The sequence below is a fragment of the Amphiprion ocellaris genome, chromosome 10, assembly GCF_022539595.1.
Source record: "Amphiprion ocellaris isolate individual 3 ecotype Okinawa chromosome 10, ASM2253959v1, whole genome shotgun sequence".
NCBI classification, from domain to species: domain Eukaryota; kingdom Metazoa; phylum Chordata; class Actinopteri; family Pomacentridae; genus Amphiprion; species Amphiprion ocellaris.
In genome coordinates, this window is record NC_072775.1 from 12393902 (window position 1) to 12404434 (window position 10533).

Sequence of the window (10533 nt, forward strand, 5' to 3'; positions counted from 1 at the left end):
ACTCAAGGCTCTCATTGAGATAAAGGAGCTGTTGTGACGTTCATCTACAGCTTGGTTTTAAATGCATTATTGCAAAAAAAAAAAAGTGGTAAATTGTTTCCTGTCATTGCATTTTTTGCAGTTTTTGGGAAATAACATGAATGTAAGTTTCCTCCTTGATAGATTTTCAGTAGTTCAGATGCTACATTAAGAAATTTAAATTTCTTATTTGCTCGTAGCATTTAAGTTTGTTTGGAAACTGTCAAAATATCATTATTCATGTCATAAAAAGTGAACTCTTTTCCTTGAATACGAGTTGTTCTTGCACCTTAGCACATCTTGAAGGGTGGCAGCTAATTGGAAGAGATTGTGACAGGGGAAGATGTCAAGGATACTGACGCAAACATTCACACACACGGTCACCTCAGGCCCCACTGGACTTGCGTAATCACACCAGAGATGACTCTTTCATAACTCCAGCGCTGGTGAAAAATATGAAAGGTGGCACGTTAATGTCTGGAACGCACTTCTGGCTATGATTAGCATTTTAACCTCTAATGACGATATCACGGATACGCACTGACCATGTTATTGCTCTCAGCTGCTGCGCTGAGAGCAAAACACCAGCCACGCCTGTTAACTCTTTTCACCTTCATTTAGTCTTTAGTTCTTGCAGAGGGTGATGAAGCTGATGTGGTTTTATTTAAGTTTTTAAACCAGACGGATCAGCGTGAAGCTACAGGTGTCCAACCAGTCAGAGTTTGAGATACTAGTTCCTCCACAATGGATCCATGGGAAATGTCAAACTGTCAGTGATGCCTTAATGTTTCCTTTAATTTGTCGTCAATAATGATGTTTTATGGTCCACATCAGGGGCACCCACCATATTAGCGATACATTTCTGTAGCTTCTTGCTTCAGTTTCCCACTCTGATTGTTTTTATTGATGCAAATACAAAGTTTAAAGCTTCTCTGATACCTTTAACCCGTTGATGCGCATCATGGGTCAAAAAAATACCCATTTTCCACTGAATATGGGTTGCTTTTGACCCATGTTGTGCATCAAAGGGTTAATATAAGCGGCTCAAATGACCGAATGTACAATGTGAAAAGATACGATAGATCATTTGACTCTGCAGTTAATCTTAGCATTATTGGAATGTTGTGCGGTTTTGGGGGGGGGGGTTTCTTTGCATTTTTGGTTTGGTTTTCCAGTCCAAAATGTCAGTACTTTGTTTCAATGTCACCTCTCCCATTGGCCTAGTCTGCAGCAACAGCCAGCAGCTGTTTTCAGATTTGATAAAAAGACAAACGAACGAGCACCACATAGCAGTTCAACAGTGTCAGTGGCTGTTATCTGGTCAACATCAGTTAACATAGCATTTGAAGCTAAAGAGGCAAATATTTCTTTTAAGCTGGTGGTGACCAAATACGAATTACAAAAAAAGAAATTCTAAATACATGCAGTAGTTTTTGCTTTGAAGGCTTTGAGTAGTCAACCGCTTGCTATCATGCTTGTCTTAGCAACTTAATAAAGTCATAACGTCTGTGTCGACTTTACAGATGAATTTTTCTGTCCTCCAGTTGCTATTGCTCATATAGTAAAATATTGTCAAATATTGCAGGCCTGTCTCCCCAGAGTGCCATGTTAGTCAAGCTTCTGTATGTGACCTGCCGTCCGTCCGTCCGTCCGTCCGTCTGTCTGTCTGACTTAAAAGGCTTTCCTTAATAGCCCTCCTGACTGCGTCATTCCTGTCCATTCAGTCCTCACTGACTGGACGGGAGGCAGCCAAAGTTTCTCAGTACTCCTGAGTTTTAATTGATGCTGACGAAACCACTGGCATCGTTCCCGTTACCTGATCCTGTAATACTATTAGACGGGCAGCATTGTCCCTCAAATAAGGCAACTGTCTGCTAAGAGAGACTGACTTTAACTTTCTTAACTTCTTTTCCTATTTAAAGGAAATGTGGGCGGCTGTTCTAGTAGTGTTGACAATAGGAGCAAGCTGTGCAGACGAGAAACATTTTATTGACCAAGAAATACTCTTTCTCATTTTTTTCATTATTGAAGTATCTGAAGAGTGGTAAACTATGATAAGAGTTGTGCTTTATGTTTTCCAGACTGTGCTGTATTTGCAATTTTTTTTGCTGTGATGTTATATGCAAGCAAGAAAAACACAGAAATTAAATATTCTACTGTTTTTGCATGAGGAAAATCAATTTTTTACCACAACTGTGTAATAGACTTGCTCATCTGTGAGAAAGAATAAATGAAATTTAGTGAAATAAAGCCTGTGAAATGCAATATGTATCATCATATATTCTTTTTTTCACCCATTTCGCATGTTCCTACAATTATATCCATGCAAGAGAGCTGTCAAATTACAAATGATAACAGTCATTAATAAAATATCATCGCTGTTACAGGAAAAATGTAAACATAAATTGGACGCATCTGTCACTACTGGAAAAAAAAATTATTGTTCTCCAACGGTTATATTTGCACTTGCACAAACTTCAAAGAAAGAAACAGTAGTAACATTTTACTAATGGTTCACCTCTGATTACACTGAACATCTTTACAACTGTCTCTCGTTGTGTTTCATATGGGTGAAGTGGAGGTGTACTGTACACTGCAGGTGTTTTTCATGATCGGAGGCACAGCAAATCACCAGTACAGTACATCAGTGGTAGATCCTGGCATCAGAACTCGCTGTCGTTTCTCTTTCATTTAAAGTCAGTGCAGCCAACAGAACAATATTGAGTAGACCTAGTTAAATAAACCTACCCTTGTCCAGCCCTACTGGCCAGCAGAGCTTGTTAAATATGCCCAGGATGAGATAATACATTTGCTTAATATAACTCTGGACACCGCGTGCCACAGACGAGAACTGGTTTAATGACAGCTCAACTCAGCTTGCAGCAAAGTACAAGGACGTTCTGACCACAGGGCCTGATATCTGAAGGTCAAGAACATTCCCTCTCCCTGCAGAGATCCTCCCAAATACTGAGACGCTGGATGACAATAATAAGCAGCGTTGCTCAGGTATAACTAAGAATAAAAAATCCTCCCAGTTGCTGGAATATATTGTCTGTCAGAGGCAAATCATCCATTAAAGCAGCTTGTAACTGTTAAAATAGAACCCGATTGTCTGCACCTGATCAGATTCTCTGTGCCACCAAAATAGCAGAGTACATGATTGACTTTTTACCCTTGTCTGACCGGGCAGGAAGCGCAAATCCTGGTAATCCTTGACAGCAAAATTACCCCGTGGCTCTTGATCGCTAGTGCCACACCCCTCTGCTGCACTTCTTGCTCTACTTAGGTGCCTTCAAGAACATGCTGAGAGACTGGACAAACCAAAAAAAAACCCAGCAAGAACATTGCTGACAGAGAATGCATGGCACATGGAAGAGCTTTGCACTGATGATGCTGAACTCAGATGCACATACAAGTAAATGACAGGTTGCTTATACATTTCTTTCACCTAATTGTAATATGATGACTACAATCCACCAGGAAAAGCTTGTATTGGCCAAACTTTATGTTAGAAGTTACACTGTTCATTGTTCTGAGCATTTAAAATAAAATGTAAGAGACCATGTAGATGTCCAAAATAGTTCATTAATAGCACTTCCATTGAAAGCAAGCTTCCTTTAAGGTGATCTAAGTGTAACATTGCTTCATTGTTAATGTTACGACTTGACCTCCTTGCTTCAAACATCTATTTATCTAGATGCTTTTCCTGGAAACAGATAACAAGCCATCCACTGTGAGCACCTTGTCCATTTGACAGAGAAATCATCATCCCCCGTAGCATGCAAACAGCACCTACTGCAAAGCTGAGGCTTAGAGCTTATCTCAACTTGCTGCTGCCTCCTTTTACCCCTTTAGATTGTTTATGTTAAGTCACACAAGCTCAGGGCTGCAGGCAGATCAGGGTCTCATTCTCTGTAGACCCCTGGGTGATAAGGCCATTTAGGGTTACCGAGATCACAACTAGGCAGCTTCTCTCATTCATCCTCATCGTCATAATATTGCCTTCCACTCGGTCGATAGTGGATCTCATCATCGGAGTCCTCTGGGGGTTCGAAGCAGCTGTCAAACTTACGTCTCAGCCGTTTCCTGAGCTGGAAGGTGCGCTCAGTGTTTGAAATGTTGTATTCCTGCTCCTTCAGTTTGGCGTAGTAGTCGGAGAACTTGTTGAACAGAATGGAGATGGGCATGCCGTTGAGGATGATGCCAAAGGAGATGCAGCCGAAAGCCACACAGCGGCCGAGATAGGAGATGGGGACGACGTCTCCATAGCCCACAGTGGAGATGCTCACCTTCAGGAGGAGAGAGAAGTGTCAGCTTACATGCTATTGCTCAAAACTCTGAGATCTAGATGCCAGAAATAGAGCACAGTAGAAAAATTAATTTTCAAATTTCCATCATTTTTCCTTTTCGTTCTCGTGGGCTTTTGACCTTGACCCCAAAAATGGTATTTGGCCATGACTTTCTGAGGGTCTAATGATTAAAATATTTTTATACTGATTAACTGATGCTTTTGGAAGAGGATCCAACAGACCTTCAGGAATGGAGAGCCACATTTTTGATCGCTTGAATGTAATCACTGTGTCTTGCCACAAATGAGACGCATTACATCGTATTAGAGGGGATTAGACACATATAAGTTAACAGCTGCCACCAGATAAATAAAAGCCGTGTCCTTAAACGGGACTGAATGAAACATAGACAGCCAAGCTGATGGCATCCTGAGGCCTGTGTGAGCACAGTAAAACAAAGAAATTTGGAAAAGATGTTAATATTATTGTGCAGAATAATGCAACTAAAACTCAGCATTATTATAGACTCTGAACTAAACTGTATGTACTTTATCAAACTAGTCTGCACTATTATTCATGCATTTTGATAATAATAATAATAATAATAATAATAATAATAATAATAATAATAATAATAATAATAATAATAATAATAATAATAATAATAAAGACATTTTTCTACTTATATTGCACTTTTAAAAACAAATTACAAAGTGCTTCACATTGGGAGCAGATGAATCAAGTTTAAAGGCAGAATTTCTTTTTTACTGTACAGTTGATTTCGTACATGTTTTTATCTTTGCACTTATGCAACTTGTCTGTATTGTTTTGGATTTATTTAATTTAATAATTTCTTTAGCATGCTTTATTACATTAGATTTTTTTTACTTTTGCCTGTAAAGCACTTTGAATAACCTCTGTGTATGATAGGCTGTTATACAAATGAACTTGCTATCTTGCTTGCTTGCTGAATTCACACACCAAGAGAAATGTAAAAACTATAAGTTACGCACTGTAAATGTTACTTGTTGGGTTCATCTGGACACAGTCATGGGGCAGTGAAATGCTCAGTGTTCCACAAAAAATGTTGCACTTTTCACAAATGTCACTCACATGAGATTTGCTCCATAGTTAGATTTATATTGTTTTAGTCAAAGAGCCAAACAGAAGTTGGAGACAGACCATGAACAAGATTCTTTAGTGTGATGCCCAATAATGACACATTTACTGTCAAAGTTTAGTTTTATATCATCATATGTATTCATCCTTGAGAAATTAACTCCAAAGTCGACTTAGCCAACTATTTATTCATTAAACAGGACTGTATATAAGCCCTTGAGTACACTTCCTATCAGAAGTTCACTACTTTGTAAACACACAAAAATAGCCCAGAATGTGACTCTGCTTTGCACTGTGCACCTTTGTGACTCGACAGGCAGCAAAAATCCTGGAAGGTCCAATCCTTGACACCCAAAATGCACTGCACCGCTTGATCTACCGACACAACCCCGACTGAGCTTCTCTACGGCAGTGTAAAGAAGAGCGGCTCACGAGGTTCAAAACCAAGTTAATTGATCTGGAAGAATGCGAGTGGCAGCCGTAAGAGCTGACTGCATCCTCTAAATGCTGTAAAACATTAATTACCCCATTAATAATGAAAAGATGTTGGGCAACTCAGATGCCAAGTTAAGTTGGATTTAATCAGCATTTGAATTGGACCTTATAATGGACTCTATAAATATATAGTACTATGAACAAAAATGTTTGTATGAGCCTGTTTTTGCTTGATTTGATGATTCTTACAAAGAATGTGGGTTTTGTCTTGTCTGATATTCTGCCTGTTTTGCATTAAACCTCACAGAAACAAAATTCAAACCCACAAACTTTACTGGACAGGAAACTGAAGTTTGTCTAATACTCACTGCAGCCCACCACCAGGCGTCCGGTATACTGCTGAAAGGTGTCCCAGGCTGATCCACCTCAACAGAGTGCATCAGAGCTGAGAAGGTGAAGATGCCCATAGCGATGAACAGAAACAGACAGCACACCTGAAGCATGACAGGAGAGGACATGTCAACAGCAGTATTAGAAAAATCTGCCTAATTTTAGGGCCACCTATCAGGTCACAGGACAATTTTGCAACTCAATGTGTCAAAGGAACAATGGGCTTTCTGCAAATTTTATACTGTTAAACACACAGGATGTGAAACCAGTGTTGACTCTGGGGACAAGTTACTGCACCCAGCCATGTTTGAGGTTTTTTTCCTGCAAATGAAACTTGATTTAAACCACAAACTGACATTCTGATGATTGTTTTTTATACTTTTTCACAAAATAGGCTACAACATGTCAAGAAGTCAACTTCAAGTAGAAGTGCAAGTAGATAGCTTTGTACTTTATGCTAAGCTAAGCTAATCATTTTATTTTTACTTGACAGATATGAGTGAAATCATCTTATCATCTAATTCTCTGCAAGAAAGCAAATATGCATACTTCCAAAACAGACGGTGATGTCTGGCAGAGCTTTTGTCTTTACTTTTCTTCAGATAGCCATGAAATATTTCCGTAAAAGTTTCTATGTGCTAAGCTAGTGTGAGTGTCACATAGGGCTACCTCTGACAATTCTGTAAGGAACATAAGGAATTTTGTGTTTCTTTGATACTCCGTACCTGTTCAGAGCACTGGCGGATAGTGAAACCAAACGCCCTCATGCCTGTGGAGTGACGGGCAAGCTTAAGGATACGGAAGATGCGCATCAGCTTGACAACCTTAAGCACTTTGCTGACTTTACTGACTCTTGCCATTGTCTTCAAATCTTCCTGTGCATTTATGTCCTCTGTATCTACAACAAATGTCTCAAAAAGGATCTGGATGAAGTAAGGCATGACAGCCACTATATCGACAAAGTTGAGGGCACTCTTCACAAAATGTTTGATGTCGGATGTGGTGAGCAACCGCAAAAAGTACTCCAATGTGAAGAAAAGAATGGAGGCTACCTCTACCCACTCCATGTAGGTTTTACCTCCAAGTTTGTACTTCCTAAGTTCTTTGACTGTATTTAAGGTCATGGCCACAATAGAGATGAGCACAAAAAGACTGGAAAACACAGCAAAGGTTTTAGCTGACAGTGAGGAGTAGGGATTCTCCATCAAATCCCAGAGGGCCTTTCGGAAAGTTCCAAGAAACATGTTCTTGTAGCCCTCATCATCCTGATGAGGCTTAATCTCATCAATTAGCTCCTTGTTGACCTTCAGTTGGTCTCGGATGTCATCCACTTTCTCCTCAAACAGAATGCGGCAACACCTGGGAAGGACAAGAAGAGTTTCACTGTCAGTTTTACAAGAATTAGTTTTGATATTCAGCTTGAAATACACAAAGAGAAAAAGTTACTCTAGACACGTTGAGTTTCAAGTATCTACAGCACACCTTGGAGTGTCCTTCAGTTTGAGCCCCCAGAATGACATCTCCTCCTCAAAGTTGACAGGACAAAGACTATCCATCACCCACAGGACATTACTGCAATAGAAGTGGAAAATGTAATGGAAAAACATTGGGTCCCTGTCAAAGAAGAACTCATTGTTGTGGACGTTGTAATCGTCACAGAGCGTCAGACGCTTAACCGGATCATCACAGAGAGCAAGGACTCCAATCCTGGTTTTTGGGTGTCGAAGAACCAAATGCTTGGGGATGTGAAACACTTTTCCACCCACATTGAGGTTGACTATGTTTGATTTCCTTGGATTTAATGCATTTTTTTTCTTGTCTTTTTTCTTTGTGCTTTGCTGAGCACTAGCATCAAGGTTGTCCATAGATGTCCATGGTTTCACTGAGCTGTCCTGTGAAAAAGGAAATTCTTGCCCATCTTCTTCACCACTTTGTGAAAAGCTGACTTCCCGTTTTATGGTTGCAAAAAGACTAGAGCGACGCTTCTTCAGCACTTTCAGCTTGGGCTTTATATTATCCATTGTGACAGCTCCTTAGAAGGATGAACCAACAGAAAAGCTTTGTGCAAAGTCTGAATAAAGTCAGTAAAAAACATTAACAAGAATATTCCACAGGATCTCCATTTGTGCAAAACGCTGTTCTCTAAAAAAAATAAATATAATAAGTGAATGAAATGTTGGAAATGAAGCTAAAGAAAGAGCTACCGTACTTGTCAGTCGGCGTGCAAGAAGATCAGCTGCATGAGTTAGGGATTCAGCCTCTTCACTGATTCTTTAATCCTATTGCTGTTCTTTCTGTCCCAATGCAAGTTAAAAATACTGTTCACAAGGATTAGTGTTGTGACTTAAGGCTTTGAGTTCTAAGATAGGAGGAAAGGCAGAGAGAGTGGTGTGATGAGAGTATTGCTTTGCTAACAAGGCTATGGAGAGCTTTCAATCAGGATGTTCATACTAATGCTACAGATAGATTCCACAAGCTACCTCCAGCTGTAGTCTTTTTGAAAGTTTGCCAAACTAGGTAAAATAAACTTGGATATATGATTTGAAAACATAGACATTAATATTTGATATAAAGTTTTCTCTGTATTCAGAAGAAAAACCCTTTAATGCATCATCTCCTCTTGCATCTTCATAAGAAAACCCCTGTTTGACATTGACTTCTTTACGATGGCATCACTAATGTCATACCATGATTAGTCTGTACATTTCATAATAAAGTAGTAGTAAAAGTAAAAACAAAATTTTGATTACATAACACTGAATAAGGGAATAAAGGTATATTCTGAAAGTATAGGCCAAATTATGATAATTTGATATTGACAAAACACAAGAGAGATGTCAAGTAAAGTTACTTTTATTTTTAAAGCACATTAAACAGCAACTGTTGAGCCAAAGTCCTTTCAGTAGAGAAATAAGATTGGTGTTCCAAATTTAAATACTGAGGTGAAGAACCTGCTGTGGGTATTTAAGGTGGGAATTTACCTGAGTATTAAAGCCCTACAAAAATGTATATACTGGGGGTCCTCAGTTTTTGATGCCCTTGACCATTTTGTTGTTACGTCGGAACTGGTTACGTGGAACTAGTTGACGAGCGGAGCGGACAAATATGTCGTCATGCAGTGCTATAAGACGGCTTTGTTTACACTCACCGGTTGTGCGCCACCTTGGATTGTGCTATATTCACAAACTTTTTGCTCTTCATTATGGCTCCCAAGCGTAAGTCAGACTCTCCTGATGGAGTTCCGACTCATAACGAAAATCGAATTTCGTCGGGCTGTAAGAACAGAACTCTGACATAAGTCGAGGACCCCCTGTAAAATACTGCTTTATCAGACTACAATAAATATTAGGGAGCTTTATCAGTGATGAAGATTCACCTGACTAATTTAGATCTAAAGTTACGACTTTAATAAAATATACATGAAAACCAAACAAATCCAAGGATTCTCTGGATTTCTGTAAGGTTTCCTTTCTATTTTTATATGTTTTGTTTTCGTTTTATATTATTCAATTTTAGAATTTATCTTCGTGGCAATGAACAGGAACAATTCCCTGTTAACAGAAGAAGATCTCAAGCAGAACCAGGCTCATGGAGGGCAGACATCTGCCTCCACCAGTTGGGGTAAGGATGAAGGGGAGAGAGAAAGGGTAAGCAGAGACACACAGACAACAAAGAAGAAATTGTAAACATTGGACTGATTGGTGGGACAATCAGCCCACAGATCACAGAGATATCTGCGGAGAGATACAGGGAGAGAGGACAGAGAGGCAAGACCGCAAACTTCAACAATGAGAAGAAACAAAGTTACTAACACGCAACAGCGAATATAAATGCATAGAGACTATGCATGCCTGACAAGAACAAACACTTGTACAGCTAAAGTAAAGTCATGGCTAGATTAAATACAAAAATAAACTACAATAGGAAAAGAGTAAAAGAAAAAACTAGATGAAATCTGCCATGCAATCAGTGCATACAGTAAAAATACGAAAGCAATAACAAATTGCAAATGTACATCACAGAGACAATTCCCCATCTTTGTTACAGTACATGATAAAATTAGACTGCACACATAGTGAATAATGGTTTGGCCCAGGTTGCCCCCGTAAAAGCTTCTGTGAATGGTATTTTCCAATCGGCGGAAAAGGAAATAGAAATGTAAAATTATTTTACAATTTTTATCAAATTGCTAAATATAAGCTTTCGTTATTCGTTTTTTTACTTAGCTGTGAGCCATTTTATTAAAAATCAAATGTGAAAATTGCAAAAGTGGTCTAAACTA

General features: G+C 39.1%; 1 protein-coding gene across 1 annotated transcript; it reads right to left on the minus strand.

Annotated features, from left to right (window-relative positions):
* Positions 1 to 1987: 1987 nt before the first annotated feature.
* On the minus strand, positions 1988 to 8497 carry si:rp71-39b20.4 (potassium voltage-gated channel subfamily V member 2). The gene is made up of 4 exons (XM_023267665.3): positions 7734 to 8497; positions 6977 to 7610; positions 6230 to 6355; positions 1988 to 4307 (listed from the first exon to the last, which is right to left on the minus strand). The coding sequence occupies exons 1-4, from the start codon at positions 8270 to 8272 to the stop codon at positions 3993 to 3995; spliced, it is 1614 nt and encodes a 537-aa protein (XP_023123433.1). The 5' UTR covers positions 8273 to 8497; the 3' UTR covers positions 1988 to 3992.
* Between the last annotated feature and the right edge of the window lie 2036 nt (positions 8498 to 10533).

Bases quoted from the DNA above. Each gene is read 5' to 3' on its own strand.
- si:rp71-39b20.4 (XM_023267665.3), bottom strand. From the start codon at position 8,272: ATGGATAATATAAAGCCCAAGCTGAAAGTGCTGAAGAAGCGTCGCTCT. The intron at 7,611-7,733 runs GTGTGCTGTAGA...TGTCCTTCCCAG, and splicing joins AAACTGAAGGACACTCCAAG to GTGTTGCCGCATTCTGTTTG. The intron at 6,356-6,976 runs GTACGGAGTATC...GTCATGCTTCAG, and splicing joins TCCGCCAGTGCTCTGAACAG to GTGTGCTGTCTGTTTCTGTT.